This window comes from Thamnophis elegans, chromosome Z (assembly GCF_009769535.1).
Source record: "Thamnophis elegans isolate rThaEle1 chromosome Z, rThaEle1.pri, whole genome shotgun sequence".
Classification (NCBI taxonomy): domain Eukaryota; kingdom Metazoa; phylum Chordata; class Lepidosauria; order Squamata; family Colubridae; genus Thamnophis; species Thamnophis elegans.
In genome coordinates this window covers 88,071,292-88,093,736 of record NC_045558.1, presented here as the reverse complement: position 1 = coordinate 88,093,736, position 22,445 = coordinate 88,071,292, and the positions used below count along the sequence as shown (strand labels likewise).

General features: G+C 39.8%; 1 protein-coding gene across 1 annotated transcript in view; it reads right to left on the bottom strand.

The window, feature by feature from the left end:
* TANC2 (tetratricopeptide repeat, ankyrin repeat and coiled-coil containing 2) overlaps positions 1-22,445 on the bottom strand; it is a 335,865-nt gene that overhangs the window by 189,291 nt on the left and 124,129 nt on the right. Inside the window, exon 4 of the mRNA XM_032236790.1 lies at positions 7,888-8,070. Coding sequence (XP_032092681.1) covers positions 7,888-8,070 — 183 coding nt within the window. The remainder of the gene's footprint in view (positions 1-7,887; positions 8,071-22,445) is intronic.

Here is a 22,445-nt window from a genome sequence, read left to right as displayed (position 1 = left end):
TTTTACAATAATGTAGCCTGCCTTCAAGGAAAAGAAAAATAACAATACAAAATTCTAATGGGTGTCTTTATTACAAGAATAGGGAGAACAATATTTGTAGAAAAAGCAACCAGCCCCTATGGAAGTGGTGAATAAGATAACAGAGGTGACAGCTAGCAGATTTTGCTAAAAGGACAGGAACTTTATATATAAAAGCTAAAAGTGATGCAAAGAGTCATGGAAAGAGTAATGCCCAGCATTACAAGACAAGATAGAGAAACCTGCACATGGATTAGAGTATGATGATGATATCATACTCTAATAAGAAAGTATGATAAGAGAATAAAAGAATTGAAATGGAAACGGACTGGTCACATAGTGGAACTGATGGCAGGTGGATCAAGGCAGTCATTGAATGCATCCCACTTGATAAAAAGCATCCATGAAAGAGACCTAAAACAAGATGAATCAATGACATCAGCAGGTATTGTGGGCCGAATTGGCAAAAGAAAGTTCAGGACCGTATTGGTTGGAAACATGCAGAAGAGGCCTTCATCCTGACTTCATCGAGGAAGAGGAGGAGGAGGAGGAGGAGGACGACGACGACTTTCCCACAGGAAGTCTTTATATTAACACAGATTTTAAAATTAATAATCTCGTGACCAATAAAATTCACTTGGATTTGATTAATTTTGATATTTACCTTCCACTTTTCTGTAAAGTTAAACGCAATCTTAAATTAATCAAACTCAAATTGCTAGGTAAAAATGGTACAAATGAAAAGTACAGGTAGTCCTTGACTTACAACCACAATTAGGACCAGAATTTTGATGGCTAAGATGGCTATGGTTAAGCAAGTTAACACGTAAACAGACCTAATTTTACAACCATTTTTACTGTGGTCATTAAGTGAATTACTATGGCTATTAAGCAAACCATGTACTTTTTAAGCGAATCATGCAGTTGTTAAGTGAATCTGGCTTCAAAACATTACTTGTTGGAAACCACCTGGAAAGGTTACAAATCTCTGACTACAGGATGATGCACATATGTCATATGAGTTAGAGAGTTCATGACTTAGTAACAAGGTCAGCCAATGAGAGCTGAAACAGTTCAGAGCCTGGGCATACTCTGCAGCTCTGAGTCTGTGCTGAGCTCCAAACTAGTCTGCTGCTGAAACTGAAACTAAATCTCATCTCCTCTGTGTTCGCTTGCATTTACTACCACGTTGGAAAAGCTGCTTTTGGTATTGTATATTTACTCCATGTGTTTAAAGAGAAGTTGTGATGAGAGAGAAGTTGTGATGAGAGAGAACAGCAATGGCTAACCTTTTACATCAGTGTGTGCTGACTTGCATGCCAGAAATGGCATGCAAAACAATCCTGCCTGGACCATATTGCCTCACTGGCCTTCGCATGAGTGGGAGCACCAAAACCTGGAAGAGCAGTGTTCTGGCGCATATGTGTGCACCGGCACCCAAACTTTCAGTTTCTGGTGCGGATGTGTGCCTGACAAAAAGCTGGCTGTTGTGTATGTGCATGACATAAACCTGGAGGTTCGGGTGCCAGCATGCTGCTCTTCCAGGTTTCGATGCTCCCGTACACAAGAAGGCCAGCTGACCAAGGCACATATGTGCACAGGAACGCAGAAGAACATGCGGGATGGCTCTGCGTGTCGCTTCCAGCACATATGCCATAAGTTCACCACCGTGGAACTAGAAGAGAGCCAAGGTCCTTTCCAACTGTGTTATTTCGTTAATCACTTTTTTAATATCATCATTACCAACATTACACCAGTACGTTGAGGATTATCTATAGTCTTTATAGTTATTATTAAGAAAAATAATAAAGAGCAATAATTTATGAAGCATTTTAAAAGTCAGCAAAATTATGATATTGCTCTCTTTACAAAAAAAAATGATGAAAGGAACAACTGAAGATAAAAATAAATACATTTGCATACTATGTAACAAAAGGAATTACTAGGACCTTTTTTTCCTTTTTTTTTTTTTTTGGCAACTAGCAGTCATGAAAACACTCAACAAAGAAAATGAATTCCGCAAAGAAATAACAGAAATGGTTTCATTTCAAGACTGCCTATTAATAATGTAACTACAAAATTACCCTTAAGTTTAAAGTATTTTCATAAGATATACAGGTTCATACCAGTTTTTGCATTTGTCATCACTTTTAGAACTCAATAAAATTATTTCTTTTTTAAAAATTCTGAAATCTGAAATTGTAATATGATAATCATATGTATAATACACCTATAAATTGCAAATTATTGTATTTGGCTAACCGCCTGAAAATGAAAACACAACATACAAAAAATATCTAAGGACAATCCATAAACTCTAACTTCCCTGTTACAAAAGAAATGTAGTATTAAATTTACTTCATGGGTAGGCACTAATATATGCTTAACATATCCACCTGCATCACCAACCCACACCTCCTCTCAATTAACTATAAATAATGGCACTAGGGATAAAATGTGTGTCTGTCTTTTATCAGCTTTTTTTCAAATATTCATGGTAGAAGAATAACAAAAAATTCAACTAGGAGAACCCTAAAAACAACATGGAATAAAATTTCCTGGAGATAATGGTGCTTTGGTGCCTGGCCAGCCAGGATGATCCCACTTCTCACTTGGCCACTTTTTCTCTTCTTTCTGGGCAGCTACTGGAGAGAGACAAGCCCACCCAGCTCCCCTCGCTTTTTCCCCAAAGCATTCCTTCGCTAACCTGCTTTTTAGCTCCCTTGTGTTTCCCCACGTCCTGTGCAGGGCAAGAAAAAAAGTTTATGGGACTAAAAAAAAGTTCAACCAGATCTTCCAACTTCTCACACACACTAAAAAAAAGGTATTGTGAAGCTGGAAGGTCAGATTGAACTATTCTTTTTTAGTCCCACAACCTTCTTTTGTTACCCTGCACACTGCAGCAGAGAAATGCAATGGAGCTAAAAAGCAGTGGTAAGGCAAGCCCTCCAAGGGCACCAGGCATTGAAATGGGCCCGTCTCAAGGCAAGGCTGGCATCTACTGAAACACAGCAGCACAGCTGCAGGCCTCCAGAGCTGCCACCTTTGAAACAGCAAATGGGGACCAGGAGCGTGAGATGGTGTCTCAGGACCGAAACAGCAGGTGGAGGAAGAAGCAGCAGCCACTAGCAGGCAGATCATCTGAGAGCGAGGTGGGGTGGGGGCAGAAAAAACCCCCTCCAGGGGCAGATGCAGCTGATATGCAGCGGCAGAGGCCTTTCATCATCATTCCCCCTGGCTCTGAAATAGGTTAGGAGACCAAGCCTCCCCCAACCACCCTCTGTAGCATGGCAGTCTGGCTCGAGAGGGGAGTGAAAGGGAAGAGGTGGGGAGGGGAAGATTAGGTGCATGTAGGAAAATCGAGCTTGGGCTAATTTTCTGTGTAGGTTGTATTTCGGGAAAAGATGGTATTAATAGCGGGGTCTGAATTGAATTTATCAGGATCGGATTATCTCCAGATGTTAGGTAAATTCCAGCTGAATCAGGTTTAAAATCAAAGAATTTGTGGTCAGTGGTTGCAGGGGGATAGCTAACAAGGAACCATATGGCACACTTAGAGTATTACTTGTTACGATGCATCTAATTACTGAATTAATTCTCTAATAATCTTCCTAAACACAAGTGCCAAAAGCACCATCAATTTGCACTGGATTAAAGGTTCCACAAGAAGTTTGGATTGGTTTTATTGATTTCATGGCCATTGTAAGTATATGTCTGGCATTAGAATATGCATTGTGAACATTGTAGAGTAAAAAAATAAATGAAAATAATATAGGGACAAATTTAACATGATCGCTAGCACAGTGATCACAGGAATCCACCCACAGACAATTATATAAACATAGATCAAATAATGCAGTTACATACTTATTATCTCACTACAGGTAAGTCTCTTTCATTATCTTATCTCATATCAGCAGAGGGTGAGGGAAGATGGGAGGAAGGGTATTTTACAATTCTATACACATAAGAAGATTTACATCTCCCCCCCTCCCCAATTTGAGACCTGTCAAGTTCTGAAATAACAGACCTTGTTAAACAAATTAAGCCTGGTAAAGTTCCACCTAATTATTGCTAAGACTTATATAGTAATGGTGGGTTCCTGCATAACCTTCATTGTTTACCTATACAGATAGAACTGTGTATATACCAAAAGACTAAAACTTATCATAATGCCCAAACACAATGCAAAACCACAATTGAGATTAATCTGCTAACTAACGGCCAATCAGTTTCTAAAGCAAATAGTAAATAAACTTTTTGTAAAAATCTTTTAAAATAAATTGTACAATTGGGTCAATTCAGAGTGTATTTCTGTGGGTGAGCAGGTAAATTTTACAGCTGGATACTTTGCTTTGGCCACAATCTTATACAGCAATATCTGGCTCAAAATATTTCTCTGAACCAGGTTCTGCATTACACACTACATTCATGGACTTTACATTTGCACTTGATTTCATTTCATTGTACTTCGCTGTAGGAAAGATATAAGAACATAGATGGACACTATGATATCTCTTGCATTTTATTAACCTATTCCTATGTGAAGAAAACAGGAAATTTCAGGAACTGTGATAGATAAGTTGGAAGGAATTATCACATTCAATTATCACCAGCTATTGATAAATTTGTTTTTTTCATAATATTTGTTTTAGAGCAGCATTACACACAGTCCTCAACATACAACCACAGTTAGGATGGGAACATTCTTCATTATGCAATGTGGTAATTAAGTCAAGCCCATTTTATGATCATTTTTTGCCATGGTCATTAAGTGAATTTGACTTTGCTTGTCAGAAGCCCACTGGGAAGATCCCAAATGGTGATCATATAACCCTGACATGACTTATCAAATGGTCAAGCACACCCATTTTGTTCATGTGACCATGGAGACATTGTACTAGTCGTAAACGCAAGGAGTGTTGTAAGCCACATTTTTCAATGTCGTCATAAATTTGAATGGCCTTTAAACCTGAGCATTTTATGATCCCTGGGCTACATCTGGTCTTTTGGCTGTGTCTGTCTAGCCCATATGTGATCAACTGGAAATTAGAAAACAAATGTAAATAAATATATATCATGCACACAATACAATTTCACTTCTTTTATTTTGAAGGCAGCTATTTTTTTCAAATTTACATAGATGTGTGCACATCTATGCCTATGTACCTTCACAACCCTATTGGTTTGGACCTCCACAACAGTCCCAGTTTTTCATAATAGTCCCTTGAAAAACTTAATTTCCCACCCTGCATTAAATAAGTAGTCATAAATTGAGGACTAAAAAGTTATGTAGTTATAAAATTATTGCAAATTTTGTAGAAAGAAAGAGAGAAGGAGAGGAGAAAGAGGTAGATAGAATGATGTGATAAATTAAAATGAAAGGAGGAGAAAGAAAAATTGAGACCATAGGAACATCAATGAATATGCCACCTACTGTCAGGACTTGAGGGTGGATGGGCATGTCAAGGCTTACAACTTCCTATGGCAGTTAATACTGATCTAATGAGTGATTGCTAGAATATATAGTAATACGGTAGAAATGAAAATGGGGCCAAGTTATTTTCTGAGGTGATGCAACTGGAGCCATGACAGACTGATGAACAGGTGGCATTCAAAGAAATTAACAAAAATAAAATACTAGAAAAATATATTAAAAACACAACTTAAAAGGGTAGTATCCTGCATCAATCATTAGATGGTTACTCTAAAATAGTTAATACCAGCTGGCCATGTAGATTTAAAAGAGTAGAAGATATCCAAACAGCAACTCTGGGTCTTCAGGGATATGTAATTCTAACCTGTACAGGATAAATCCATGTACATTGATCTGTCTTTCAATTATCAGAAATACATGTTTATCTAAATTATCATAAGTAATTTGTTTATTCCCATTGAATGTATCATCCTCAATCAGATTTTAAACTTCCTTGGATTTTTATATATAGCTTATAAATACATTTATCATATGTTGGTTTCCTTAGATGTATCATCTGCTTGAAAGGACAATGCTCTTCAAATAAATATGATCCCACCTCATCCCATCCTGCAACTCACTGGGAAAAATAGAGAGAAAAAATGTAAGTCAAACAAAAATCTAGTGCTACATTGACTCTCCCTATATTTTCAAAATAGGATTGCTAATCTCAATGTAATAAAAACCTGCATTCTTGATTCCAATTATTCAATAAATATGCACTCTGTATCTTTGTCTATGTATGAATGCACTTGCCTAAAGCCAAACTCCAGAAAAAGGCCAAGCTCAGGAGGAAAAAAATAAATTAAATGAATTAATATTCAGTATTAATTAAAATCAATTATCTGTAAAATTAGGTAATTTATTTATTTAATCCTCATCTGATTATATAAGCCATTATTTCATTGACATAGATTAAAACTCTTCCAGAATAGAACAGAAAAAATAAAAACTACAGTACAATAGAAATAGGATAGCAGGAAGGGGTATGTACACTAGAAAAAATGGAAAAGAGTTACAAATCTTGATGAAATGGGGAGGGGCACGAAGTAATTGGATAAGGGAGCAAATGAGAGAGGGAAGCCCCATTTACCTATTCTTAATTTTTTTAAAAAAGAATGTTTAAACATTAGGCAAAAAGCCCCTTTAGTCCAATCTACTCAGGAGCTAAAAGTCCTCTCTGCAAAAATCCAAAAAGGATTTTCAGTTCCTGAGCAAAGAGATTATCACAATAAATGTGGCATGCACTAACTCCCTCACCTACCTGAGATACCCTGTGTCCTTCACCTTCCCACATTGCCTCTCTACTAGTATTTTGGCTCCCTCTCATCTCTAGGACCTGGATGAAAGTGCTACCTGCCAAAGGAGTTCAGCTCCCTGTCATGTATGAAAAGGAATTCCTTTGGTGGAGCTTCAGTTGAAAAGAGCTTCCAGATATGAGAGAGTACTCTTTATAGGTGGCAGCAACTAGCAACCTTCCCTGATGGCATTACCATTGAGTTTCTAGAGAAGCCAACAGACAAGATTGCAACTTGTGATCACATGATCACAGGACACTTGGCAACCAGTCATAAGTGAGAACAGGTTACCAAGTGCCCAAATTGTGATAACATGACTGCAAGACATTTTGTGATGGCCAAAAGTGCTTTATAGGCTGTAAAGCACCCTTTCCAAGGCCATCATAATTTCAGACCATTCTTATATGAAGGTTTAGGACTATCTGTGGGAAAAAAAGATTGGGTCTCATTGTTAGATGCTATTTTCCATTATGGTAGTATGGTATGTGCCAACCCATTCTACTGGGCTCTAGCCCCTGTTTATTTAAATTCATTCAAAATTTTATTTGTTATTTAGAATTACTTTATGCCCTACTAAATAACTGGCACCACATCTAAACAGGAATAGCACCATGGTTACTATGGATATCTTGAAATTCGGATTTCCAAATACAAGATGTCACTCCAAAGAATACTCTAGGAAAATCCCAGCATAATCCTTGAAAATTGCATCCCTTCATATATGAACATTCAGGTTAGAAAGATAGCAAGTTGATGTACATATCTGGGTTTAGAATCATGAATGCAACTGCTCTCTTAGGTCTCACCTATTACTGTAGAAAGAACTTAGGTAGGCAAAACTGATATCACTGTGTCACGCATATCAAATCAGAATCACGATTATTCACTGACTGGCTCTTCAGCAAAACATTATAATAGCTAATCTGTTCAACTGTTTTATTGACTAAAGTAAAACAGATACAGGACAAATACAATACAATTCTAGTTAACGTAAGCTACGGAAGTCAGGCAATCATTAGTGCAGTTTTGGGAGGGGGGAATTGAGGATGAGAATCTTTATTTAACAATTTTAATTTATTAATTTAAGTTCCTTACCAGTCAATTTCTTCATAGGCTGCAGTCGAACACTGATAGATTGATGTGTTAGTAATGGGGAAGATGGGAGAGAGCGGGACATGCCTTCCATAATTCGAATGTGCTGCATACCTTCAGGCACTGTGAGTGTTGGGATAGCATACTCTGGTTCAAAAGCACAATCGTTCTCTGCACAACTGCCACCTAAGAAAAATAATTTCAAAAAGTGTTATTAATATAATAATGAACGGGCATCTAGGGGACTTTATACTTTACACTAAATTAGGAAAAACATTTTAAGAAGCTAACTTATTTCCCAATCTGTTAAGAAATCTTATTAAATTGCATTCTATAGTATAGGAAATCAAATTCAATTATTGTTTTCTTTAGTACTGTGTAAAAAGTACTCCCTAAGCATAAAAAGAACTCCCTATTTGCCTGTAACTGTAGTTCTTCAAATGCTTATCACAGACATATGACATATATGGGTTCTGTAACTACAGAATAGCAAATTCAAAATATTCCAGAACAAAGATTTTTGACAGCTTCCCTCCTTACCTCATAGCATTATATATGAATGAGACTCCTATCCAATCTCTCAGTTTCAATTATCAACACAAATAAAACCATCATACTGTTTCAAACTCTATCCAGGGAGACAAGAGGTTGTGTCAAGTTGTGCTGATCTGAACTACTACTATTAAAGGTAAGAAACCAGTTCTTCTGTCTGTTACATAAATGGGTGATCAGCACAAATTGCACTGAGTGGCAGACTCAAATGATAATGGGAAAATACTGAGGAAAGAAAAATGTGCCAGCATTGCCTCATACTGAAACCAATGATTCAGATAACATCTTATAAGTGAATAAAATTGAGATCAGATAACCATTAGACAAATCCCAGAAAAGAAAATATTTCTCAAAATATTTCTGCACACATGTCAAATGGCAACAAAGTGCATGGCCAAATAATAACACTACAATGGTGGTTTGACCAATGGAAAACCACTGTTGGGTAACTGATTTATTTTCTACCTGTTTTGAAAAAGGCTTAGTTAGTCAGCCTTTGAGACAATGAAAGGAAGAAAATATTACTCCACAGAATTAATTTCAAGAAAACGCCAATACAGTAAAGAGATGCCAATGAAATTCTGAAACTGCATTCAGGGGAAAAAAAAGCTAAATAGTTCTTTGCCCTTAAGAAATATCAAAGTTCATCAGGTTAAAAAGAACAAGATGACATGTCCTGAGCAAATTTAACAGAGATACAGATACTTCTCAATAACCCTAACTGGGAGCAGAATTTCAATTGCTAAGAAATACAGTCATCATGCAAAACATCATGTGACTGCATCATTTTGCTATGCCAATTTTGGTAACCCTGGTTGTTACTATTAGGCCAAGATTGCACCATTGTTTGGCAAGGACTTCACGCTTCTCCTGTTCTGCTCAGTTCCACTTGCATTTCCACCACCTACCATGCCTGCCCTTCTGGCCACCTTGCACTCCCCCAACCCTGCTGGCCTATGCTCCACTGATCCTGCCACCTGCACTCTGCCACTCCCACTACCTCATTCAAGCTCCTGCTCATCTTGACCATCTTCTTCCTCTCAGAGCTGATGTCAAAGATACAGGGCAGAGTGCGGGGGAGGGGGGGGCAGGGCAATGGAAGTGTAGTACAGAACACTGGGTAGCCAAGCAGCAGAGTGCAGGAGGAAGGGTATAGGAGCACAGAGTGGCAAAATGCAGGTGTTGAGTCCCGTTGCGGAGCTTGCCATACTGTGGGGTGGGGTTAGTGGTGGGAGAGGCACAGAGAGGTCCTTCTTGTTGGGGAGGGGATCGGCAGTAGCATCAGTGGCAGCGGCAGCTCCCCGATGCCCACGGCAGCCACTCGTCAGTTGTTTCCGGCAGCGAATTCCACGGAAGTGGCATGCTCGGGAGCGACCATTTGTCAGCTGTTGAGTCTGGAATATGGCTGGTCAACCATTAGGACCATGCCAGCGAGCAAGAGAGCCTGCAGATGCTGACAGCGTTTCCAGGACTGGAATGCTGCTGCCTCACATTAGCTGATGGGCTGAGACTTCCTGGCCCTTGCCAGACTTTGCTGATGCATGGGCAAATGCTGGCTATGAGTGGCCAGATGCCAGCGTGGCTGTCTGGCCAGGGCCGTGGCCTGTCCCCAGTCCATAAAATGTGCTTGGAGGCGGTAGCTTCCTTTGCTATACTTTGCATGGTGTTAGTGTACTATGTTCACTCTGCACCCTGTTGCTCCAACCACTGAAAGAGAAGTAAACACTGGAAATTCCATCCACTGCATCTCCCGTGTTTTTGTATGCTTTCTCCCTGGTTCGGGCTAGGACGGTTTTACAGCAGAGAGGGGAAAAGGACAGAAATGGGGGAAATAGGAGATTGGGGGGGGGATTTGCATTTGTAAATATAGGCAAATACCAAACACCCAAATTTTGATTACTTGACCACGGGAAAGTTGCAATAGCTGTAATTTTGTCGACCAGCCATAACTACCATTTATTCAGTGCTGTAGTCATTTTAAATGAATGAGGCAAGAATTAACTGCACTATTAAAACCAAAAATAGTTATCAATTGTTATGATTACCACAATAAAAGACTGCAAATTAAAAACAACAAGTCAATCAATTCAACAAAAATATCTCAATGTCTGATTATTGGTAAAAGATAAAAGTTTTTCATGTCCAGTCATGCCCACCTCTAGGGCACAGTGGTCATCTTCATTTCTTGGCCAAGGAAACCAGCATTGGCTGAAGATATTTCCCAGGTCATGTGGCCAGCATGGGTATACACCAAAGGTGCATGGAACACTGTTAGCTTCCCATTGAAGTGGTACCTATTAATCTACTTGCAAGCGGTATTTGCTTGCTTTTGAACTGCTGGGTGGGCAGGAACTGGGCGCATTTAGGTCTCGAACCTGGGCTGTCAGCTTTCCAACTGATAAGTTCAGCATTTTAAGCACTGAGTCATTGTGCCCATTTGATTATTAGTTAAAAGAAAAGGATATTACTTTGCAAAGGACAGTCAAATGACAAAACATATAGCAAGCTAGACTGTTAAATAGGAATTGTTTCTCCATTCTAGAGGTACCAAATTTGTTTAAGTGGAGTTATACTCTAATACCATGAAGACAGGCTGGGGCCCTACAGTTAGTCCTACAGATAGTCTTCAATGTAAGATTGGTAGCTTAGCGACCATTCAATATTATGATGGATTACCCAGGGTTACTTACAATCCAGATTTGAAGTTCATGACAGCCAGGGAGAGAGGTGCCTGTGATCACGTGTTCATATTTTGGGTACTTGTAAACCAGCCTGCACTTATAGCCATTTGCAGTATCCTGTGGCCACATGACCACAATTTACGAAGGTTTTTTCCCCAAAAAATTAGTGTTTTATTTTGGTTTTCAGCTAAAAACATCCATTGCAGACAATAAATTCACTTAATACCTGCAGCGTTTGCTTAATATCCACAATGATTCACTTAATTGCTGCCAAGAGGGTAATAAAATAGGCTATGGTCACATGGTGACCTTAATGACCAGCATAACATTTAAAACTATAATTTTGTCCTCAATGGCTGCCAAAAGGGTAATAAGTATATTACCCTGTTCCTTGACCTCTCAGCGGCCTATATTACTGCTCCTTGACCTCTCAGCGGCCTTCGATACCATCGACCATGGTATCCTTCTGCGACGGCTGGAAGATGTGGGAGTGGGAGGCACCGTTTTACAGTGGTTCTCCTCTTACCTCTCCAGCAGGTCGCAGTCAGTGTTGGTTGGAGGACAAAGGTCGACCCCTAGGCCCCTTAAATATGGGGTGCCGCAGGGCTCGGTCTTGTCCTCCCTCCTATTCAATATCTACCACTGAATGAGATCATTCACCGGCACGGGATTAAATACCATCAATATGCGGATGATACTCAGTTGTATCTCTCCGCCCTGTGCCAACTCAGTGTAGTGGTGGAAGTGATGTTCCAGTGCCTGGAACATATCAGGGTCTGGATGGGAGTGAACAAACTTGCACTCAATCCTGACAAGACTGAGTGGCTGTGGATGTTGCCCCCCCCCAAGGACAGTCCAGATATTCCATCCCTAAGCCTGGGAGGTGAAACTCTACACCCCTCAGAGAGGGTCCACAACTTGGGTGTCCTCCTGGACTCGCAGCTGACATTGGAGCATCACTTGTCAGCTGTGGCCAGGGGGGCCTATCCCCAGGTCTGCCTGGTGCACCAGTTGTGGCCCTACCTGGATCGGGAGGCACTTCAAATGGTCACTCATGCCCTCGTCACCTCAAGACTTGACTACTGTTACGCACTCTACATGGGGCTGTCCCTGAAAAGTGTTTGGAGACTACAATTGGTCCAGAATGCAGCCGCACGAGCGATATTGGGTGTACCACGATACACCCATGTTACATCTATCCTCCGCGAGCTGCACTGGCTTCCTATCGGTCTCCGAACGCATTTCAAGGTGCTGGTTATTACCTTTAAAGCCCTACATGGCCTAGGACCCAGATATCTGCGAGACCATCTTCTGCTGCATACCTCCCAACAGCCGATAAGATCACACAGGGTGGGCCTTCTCCGGGTGCCATCGGCCAGACAATGCCGTCTGGCGGCTCCCCGGGGGAGGGCCTTCTCTGTGGCTGCTCCGACCCTATGGAATGATCTACCCCCAGAGATCCGGATCCTTCCCACTCTCACGGCCTTCCGAAAGGCTACCAAAACCTGGCTATTCCGGCAGGCCTGGGGCTGTTGACCTCATGAATGAGGTCCAGCCCCGCCTAGATTGAGTGCATGAAGTGATCTTTTAATCTGTTTTAATCTGTTTTTTCTCTATTTTTAATTCTTTATTTTTTAAAAATGTATTTCTGTAAGCCGCCCGGAGTCCTCCGGGATTGGGCGGCCTATACATTTATTAAATACTTAAACACTTAAATACCCTTTATATATACAGGTAATCCTCAATTATAATTATAAATTGAGGATTACCTGTATATAATAAGAAAGTATCCTTGACACGATAATAAAGATTAAGACAACAATCAATGGGACACAGAGCCTAAGGGAAATGTCCCAATATTAAACTGAAGATACCAATTACACCCAGAACAAAGAAAACAAGAAAACATGCAAATCAGTCAAATCAACAGCCAGTGAACACCAACACCTGGGAACCACTTCTTTATCTATGGTAGTCCCAAGGTTTGAACACTAGATTTATTCCTTGTGTCTATTTGAGTCAACAGTCATGTGGTTTCTTTGCTTTAAAATTTCTGCCCTCTATCCTTTGCTTATAAATTGTCTTTCTCTTTCAATTTTATCAGCTTCAACTCTTCTAGAGGATACAAGAGATGGGCACTAAATGAAGATGGGAGCAATAATAATACTGTTTCCACTGGGCTGGACTGCAATATCACATAAATAATAGTATTCCATGAAAAAAGAAGGTTACTCCGCCAGGAGAGAAAGGATAAAAAATAAACTGTACTGAAAGAAGTATACTGAGTTAGATTGAAAAAGCCGATTGTAATCCTGTTATGAAGGATTAAATGGAGATTTGGATAACTAATGGGATCAACGGAATCAATGATGCAACCAAGAATAATCCTTATGCTGGTAATCTGCTGCATCATGCCAGTAATAATCATCGGTTCTCTGCTGCATCATATCAGAGCAAGATGGCACAAAAGGAGCCAAAACTAAACATCATTCATGATTCACTAGAGCAGTGGTTCTCAACCTGTGGGTCGGGACCTCTTTGGGGGTCAAACGACCCTTTCACAGGAGTCCGCTCCTGGAGCTGTTGGATCCAGAATGAGGTAACAGTGGCAACTTAGTGGGGAAATGCTTTGGTAGTTCAGAAGGTGGAGTTGAATCACACAGGTCTGGCAAGCCCTATGCATGCATGGCCCAGCCTTAGATTGTTCTGAGAGGAAAAGTTTTGTATAAAACGGCCTGGGAAAATATAGACTAAAAATAACTGTAAAGCTAACAATTTATTACTTAAACTTAGGCCATGGTTCTGTATCATCACTACTGGGCTTCCCCCAGCAGCCATCCACTCTGTCTCCCCACAGAGCAGCTCTCCCTGCAACCACCCAGCAGCAAAGCCCACAGGAAAGAGAGAGAGATAGAGACTCCACCAGTCCCATGATCCTTAGTGGGAACACATCTGATTGGCTGGTAGCTACTCCCCACACCCCACCTGGGATATCCTTTTCAGACCAGGCCCTAGGAAATGCACCTTAACAAAGACAACGATAGATGAATGAAACACAGCTGTTTCATCACAAATATATAAGAACAATTAGTAGGCTTTCAAAAATTCAGTTAATAGCTCATTTTTAATTGCCCCCATTAAAAATCAAATTGCCCCCCTGTAGGACGTTAGGAACCACTGATTTAGACAATAAACCATCACTGGCTTATTGGTTACCATCACTGCACACATTAAAGAGATGTGGTTTCAATCTTCTCACTCAATTGCTAAAAAATTATTACAACAGCAATACAAGAAAGACCAAGGAACTGAAATTATCATCATTGTCATCACCATTGGCATAGGAAAAGCCAAACTAGCTGCAGAATCTGGGAAAGGACAAAACTAGCAATTTCTATTTCAGAGTCAGTTTTCTGCCCATCTACAAATTTGTTAGGAAACTGAAGAATGGGAAGAGACGGCATTGATATTTGATTCAACTGGCCATCCACTATACAATGTCCTATCCTTAAAATCCAGAAAGTCTATAGACATCATTAGCAACAGAAAAGGCCCGACAAGTAGATTGATTGTGTGCATAGTAGAAATGGAATTGGTAAAGGAGGAGATATGCATGGACATTCTCAGCTGCTTCCAAGAATTTATCTGCATTTAGGTATCAAGAGGACAAGGGACATAGAAGAATTCGAAGACCTGAAAGGAGCATTTGAAGATGATGCATTTTCTCTGAAGTTGGAAGTTTCAGGTGAAAGGCCAGAAGATTAATTCAAACTATTTCAGAGAAAATACATGTATTTAAATACAAATACAAATACATGTATTTAAAGTACATAATACATGTACTTTATAGTATTTAAAGGTATATGGGTAGGATAAAAACATAGTTGAGAGATCAACATGATCCTCTAAAGTAATGGACTCCAATTGCACGGTACCAGCCGAGGTACCGGGGGAAGGTCTTGAGCGGAGCTTATGGACTGAGTTTCAACTTGTCACTCCTGAGGAAGTGGACAAGGCCATGGGAGCGGTGAGTGCCTCCACCTGTATACTGGACCTGTGCCCCTCCTGGCTGGTTTCGACCAGCAGGGAGGTGACACGTGGCTGAATCCAGACGATAGTTAACACCTCTCTCCGTGAGGGATCCTTCCCGCTCCTCCTAAAGAATGTGGTGGTGAGACCCCTCCTGAAGAAACCGTCTCTGGACCCAGCCATTTTGAGCAACTATCGTCCAGTCTCCAACCTCCCCTTCGTAGGTAAGGTTGAGAAAGTGGTGGTCTTTCAACTCTGACGGTCCTTGGATGAAATCGATTATCTGGATTCCTTTCAGTCCGGTTTCAGGCCTGGTTACAGCACGGAAACTGCTTTGGTCACACTGATCGATGATCTCTGGCGAGCCAGGGATAGGGGTCACTCCTCTATCCTTGTGCTTCTTGACCTCTTAGCGGCCTTTGATACCATCGACCATGGTATCCTTCTGCGACGGTTGCGTGAGGTGGGAGTGGGCAGCACCGTCCTTCCGGTGGTTCTCCTCCTACCTCTCGGACAGACGCAGTCGGTGTTGGTCGGAGGGCAGAGGTCGACCCCTAGGCCCCTCAATTATGGGGTGCCGCAGGGTTCGGTCCTGTCCCCCCTCCTATTTAACATCTACATGAAGCCGCTGAGTGAGATCATACGCCGGCATGGGATTAAATATCACCAATATGCAGACGATACACAATTGTATCTGTCCGCCTCGTGCCAACTCAGTGAAGCGGTAGAAGTGATGTGCCAGTGCCTGGAGGCTGTCAGGGTCTGGATGGGAACGAACAAGCTTGCACTCAATCCTGACAAGACTGAGTGGCTATTGATGCTCCCTCCCAAAGACTGGCTAACTACTCCATCTCTCAGGCTGGGGGGTGAAATTATACGCCCCTCAGAGAGGTTTCGCAATTTGGGAGTCCTTCTTGATCCACAGCTGACTTTAGAACACCATTTGTCGGCTGTGACCAGGGGGGCCTTTGCCCAGGTTCACCTGGTGCACCAATTGCAACCCTACCTGGACCGGGAGGCCCTGCAGATAGTCACTCACACCCTCGTGACCTCAAGACTGGATTACTATAATGCGCTCTACATGGGGGTGCCCTTGAAGAGTGTTCGAAGACTCCAGTTAGTCCAGAATGCAGCCGCGCGAGCGATTGTGGGTGCACGTAGGTATACACCCGTTACACCTATCCTCCACAAGCTGCACTGGCTACCCATTGGGCTCCGGACACGCTTCAAGGTGCTAGTCATTACTTATAAAGCCCTTCACGGCATCGGACCTGAGTACCTGAGAGACCGCCTCCTGCCAATTACCTCCCAAAAACTGATTCGATCACACAGACTTGGCTCCTCCGACCCCTCGGGGGAGAGCCTTTTCTGTTGCAGCTCCGGCCTTCTGGAACGAGCTCCCCGTGGAAATCCAGACCCTTACTACCCTCCCGGCCTTCCGTAAAGCTACCAAGTCCGGGCTGTTCCGGCAGGCTGGTGGCTGTTGATGCATCCAGCCCCACTTCATCTGTGAATGTTGTCGTATTTTAAATTGTTGTATGGCCTTGTATTGTCTTATTTATCCTCTTTCCCTGTTTTATTGTAAGCCGCCCGGAGTCCTTCGGGAGTGGGCGGCATACAAAACCAATAAATAATGATGAATGATAAATGATAATGGAAAGACAAATCCTTGGAAAGATTGAACTGGTCCTTGAGAAGCTACAGATATGAAAGTCATCCTGTTCTCCTTTTAATGACAGACACACTCATTTAATGACAACATTGGGGAGAAAAGTCATTAAATGAGCTGCTTCACTTAACAACCATCACCAGCACACAATCATAAAAGGCAAGTTCCATTACAGCCATATCTCAAGGACTCCCTGTATTGTGCTGCCTTTTCTTACATGAGGCCAAAATCTCTAGATGGAGAAGGGTGGATAAAAGCTAGTGACCGATGAAAAGCCTGAAAATGTGGCATGAAAGTAGAAGAATAAGTAGAGCTGTTGTATGAAAATTCAGTCATAGGCAAACAGTTTTTGACAGTTTATATAACAGCACAATTATTACTGCATAGTAAATTTTATTCTCTTGGCACAGAAGTTTGGTGATGTGTTGAACACAAATGGATCTTAGTGGGCTGGAGAATGAGCACCATAATCTGAATTAAATTACTGTATTACTTTTATTATTTTGACTTTTTAATTGAAAAATTAAAAGGCATCAATACCTTGATTCCAAACTTCTTCAGTGCATTTGCATGGCTAAAGCTTAATTTGGAGGTATTTGCTCTATACTGATCTATTCTGTTTGCTCTAAACTGACAGGCATCACTCAAAGTACAATATTCATAATGGCTAAAACTGACTTTAAAAAAATATTTTACATGTATTTTTAGCCACAAGAGGGAGCTCCAACATAAGGACAAAATTAAATTAAATGTTCAATTTTATGTTAATAATGAAAATGGCATTTAATTTTTAATGTAAGAACTAATATTAAGAACAAACATTTATATTCTATGTAAATGAATATTACTGAACTTTCAAATAATTCCATATTAATGTTTTAATCCTTTTAATTTAATGAATAAGATTATTAAGCATAAAAATCAATTATTGTTAAGTATATTATTTACTAACCTAATCTGAGTAGGACAAAATATAGCTGAGAAGAATTCAAAATGGAAGAAAACAAGCTTGATCCCTCTATTGCCTTTCCTCAACTTAAAAAAAGTGCTGACAGAAGAGTTGCACAGAGAGAAAAATAATCTTGTTACTTTAATTCAGTGAATACATCAAAATTTAAAAGCAAAATTCAAGCTCTCTCAATGCTGATTGGTATTAATTAGATATATAATAAAACAATGACTCGTAAAACATCAAAATTAAAAACTGAAGACAGAATATCTGACATTGTTTTCAGTAGTCTTCAGGAGACAGAACTGAGTAAATTGGAACCCAAATTAAAATTAGTCAAAACTAGTCAGAAATATGGAAACATAACTTAAGTTTCAAAGATATATCTGAGGATTTCAGTAAAGAAGATATGGAAAAAGAAATGAAAAAGGATGAGACTTATCCAGATCTAGATCTAGATGAAAATCTGTAAATTTAAGAAGCCTACAGAATATGTTAGTACGAAACAGAAAATAGAATATACCGTATTTGTCAGAGTATAAGACACACCAGAGTATAAGAACATCAAGATTTTGAAGAGGTAAATTTCTTTTAAAAGGTTTTTGCACTCTGCACACCTCCCAAACTCTCTGCACGCCTCATTTTTTTGTGAAAATGGGGCATGCAGAGAGTTTGAGAGGCCTGCAAAGTGCTCCTGGGGACTGGGGGTGGGGGCAAAACAAGCAAAGAACGGCCCAAGAAAACTGGACTAAACAAGAATAAGAGGAGGAGAGCGGATAAGAAAGAGAGGAGGAGAGGGGGAAAAAAGGGGAAGAAGAAAGAAGGAAGGAGAAGAAGAAGGAAGAAGGTAGAGAAGGGAGATTGAGAAGATGGAAGGAGAAAAGTTTTGCAACACAAGATGGAGGCATGGGGTAGCAAGAAATTGACCTAAACTGTAATATATATAGCTCAGATGGAGATATCTTAATTCTTTGAGATATTCATGAGGTTTTTTTTCTCCCAAATATGGATAAAGCAATTTCATCCAAAAGAAACTTTGGCAAGGTTCCTCAAAATCTTTCAGTTATATGCCATTGTTATCATTTTTGAAGTATGGAGATATAAATATCCTTCAAAGAAAACATATATCTACCACTCTTCAGTTCATAAAATATATTCAAGAATAGGCACACACTATATTTCTAGTTTTTTGCTTAACCATATAATAGACATGGAAGTGACAGCTCCTACTTATACGGCTCATAACTGTTAGAGTAAGTAGAGACTGAATAGATGGAGACAATGAATTATTATTGTAGATGGAAGTATTATCAGCACTAAACATCAGAACTAAACAGCATTTTTCTGAATAAATTTAACTCTTGATGTTTCCTTATCTACAATAAGGAATTCCAGTACATTATGAGAGCTCAGGTTATGTTTTTGGCATCAAAAAGAAAGAAAACAGTAGGATATATTATTGAATGATTTGAAATACAGTGGATATAAAAAGTCTATACAACCCTGTTAAAATATCACATTAATGAGTTGTAAAAAAAAATCAGACCAAGATAAATCAGATCCCCCCCACTTTTAATATAACCTATAGGCTGCACAAATTAATTAAAAAAACAAACAGATTTTTTGGTGGCTATAATAATTTAAAAAACAGTAATTTGGTTGCATAGGTGTGCATACCTTGTTATAAATAGGGATGTGGCGAATTCAGCACACATTAAAACTGATATTGAATAGTAGCCGGCATACACCTGCTATCAGTTAAAAGTGATTCAGATCAAGCCAAGATTTTTCTGAGTTGTCTCTTGCAGCAAAAGCCATGGTCTGCAAAGAGCTTGCAAAGCATCAAAGAGATCTTCAATGTTGGAAGGTATCAGACAGGAAAAGGATATTTTAAAAAATTCCAAGCATAGGATAGTCATTAAGAAGTTGAGAAAATATTGGACAACAGTGATATTTTTAAGAATTAGATGTCTCTCCCACCCCCAATTGATGAAAAAACAAAAAAGTTGATCTGACAGGCTGCTAGGAAGCCTTAAGTAACATTAAAGGCAGGAATTTCGAGCAAGTATTGGTTGTGTCAGTATATAAGGGTTTGTGAATTGGAAGAGACATGGTAACAGATCAGCCAATGGGGACTGTTTGGTGATCCAGACAGCTCAGAGCCTGGGTGTGGCTTTGGTTCACTGTTGTGTGTTTGTGTGTGTGTGCGCGCATACACACACGCACGCTTCTGTGATTCTATAGCTTCTGTGATTATTGATTCTGTACTTCTGGATTCTGAGTTCTGGTTCTGGCTTCTGCTATATGGTATTGTATATAAAAAAGTTTGTTATATAAATGAATCCTGCTCAATTATTAACTTGTGTGCTTGCTGCAAATTCTAATAGGTTGTGTATTACATGAGACAACAATTGCCCCTATTATGTATGGAGAGTCTCAGTCATCCAGGTCCTGGTTGTCCCAAAGATGCTTTTTCAAGTACATTTGGAACTGGATTGTCTTGGTTTTTGGTTTGTTTGTTTGTTTGTAAACTTTTAGCTTCTCATACAAGAAAGTTCTTTGATTCTAGCTTACTGATAGGAAAGTCCAAATTCAGTGGAGGAAATAACATCAAGGCAATTAACACATGAACAATTCCAGACATTAAATACACAGCTGGAATAGCGGACTGGATTTAAGCAGAACTGAAAAGCTTGAATAGAAAGTCCAGAAAAACAATTACAATGAATCATGCCCTTCATCCATGCAAATATGGGGTCAAATTCTAATTACCAAGGAAAATAGGTGGGTGTGGGATGTTGCAAATACTTCTTCAACAGTCTTTGACCAGACAGATAAAGAAGAAAAATAGCATTGGAAGAGTATCTGAAGAATAGTGAAGAGAGTGAAGATACACTAAAGCTAGTATAGGTAGTCTTCAACATATGACCACAATTGAATCCAAGATTTCTGTTAAGGGAGATATCTGTTAAGTTAGTTTTGCCCCATTTTATGACCTTTATTGCCTCAGTTGTTAAATGAATCGCTGCAGTTGATATGTTAGTAACCCAGTTGTTAAGTGAATCTGGCTTCCCCATTGACTTTGCTTATCAGAAGGTCGCAAAAGATGATCACATGACCTTGGGATACAGAAATTGTCGTAAGTATGAACTAGTTGCCAAGCATCTGAAATTTGATCACATGAACATGAGAATGCTACAATGATTGTCACTGTGAAAAACCGTCATAAGTCATTTATTTCAGTGCTGTTGTAACTTTGAATGGTCATTAAATGAAGTGTTGTAAGACAAGGACTACCTGTATATCGGAAAGGCTTACTGAGTATTGGAAAGACCAAAATGGCCTAAAAAAAGGCCAGATGAAGACGAGAAAAGAAACACGGGAAGACAAAGAATTACATAGCCAGTATATTAAAAAAAAAACAATACAGTTCAGTATGAATTGGCTTTCCAGTCCCTCCTTGATGCACTTTTTTACATTGGATATCTAGTTCAAATGCCAAAGAAAAATCAATGATATATTTTTCAGACTTTTGGAGGCTCATACTGTCAATTGTTCAAACTGCTCAAAGCTATTTGTTTAAAGCAAAACTAACAGATGTGAATTAAGTTTAACTAAAAAATGGAGCTTTAATTCCAGAAATCCATTTTTTAAATTTGGACCTCTGCAATTAAAAGGCTCTAGATTAAATGGTACTCCATATAAAAGATGGAGAAAAGTATCTTGCTTTTAGACATGATAATAGCTGTTTAGAAAGGTGAGTTAAGAGTTATTTTTACATAATCAGAAATGTAATTTCTTGCCTGGTAAAAATGCAAAGAGAAGGAGTACAAGTAGCAAATAAAAGACTTTCATGTTGGGATTGGTTCTGGACCAAACTTTACTTGTGAGACAGAAACCAGCTCTCAGCCCCCCTTGTGGCTCCTTGAAAAGCATCCCCCAACATGCTCCAATGCCTGAGGAGGTAGGGGAAGGCTGCAGGTGTCCTGGTTGATCCCAAGGGGGTCTGGGAGTGGGTGCATATCTCCCCAGAAAACCGTCCCACAGCCCTCTCCATTCCCTTTTCTGTGAAATTGCTTTCTCTGCCACCCAATTGTGCTGGTGGTCAGTAAATTCAAAAGGAACCCGCAGTTGAGAACCACTGCTGTGGATTAGTTGATTCAGGAATATCCATTTCTTTAGTTTTAGCTAATAGTGTTGGTCACTAACAGATAACCTGAGTGCTGCATGTGCTACTCTCAAACTTACAAAGTATGAGCCAAGTTTAGAAAAATTATCAGTGTGCATACAACAGCAAAAGTCACATTAATCAAAAGCATGCCAAATGCAAACTTTTACCTTTCAATAAAAAGTTGTTTGTATCATTGAAAGCACTGTTATTTTGGGTTTTTTTTCAGAGAAATGATGTTAATCACATATGAGTTGCTTTTTCTGAATTAAGACTTCATTATTCAGGTTAAATTAACATGTTGGCTCTTTGCAATAGAGAAGTGGGGTTTTGGATGCCGTTTCGGTACTTGGTCTCAAAAAGATTTGCCATCACTGCTCCATACCGTTTCAGACAATTGGTTATCCAATCTCTTCTTAAAAACTTCAAATGCTGGAGCACTCACAATTGCTGGAGGCACATTTTCCACTGATTAATTGTTCTAACTGCCAGAAAATGTCTCCTTAGTACTAG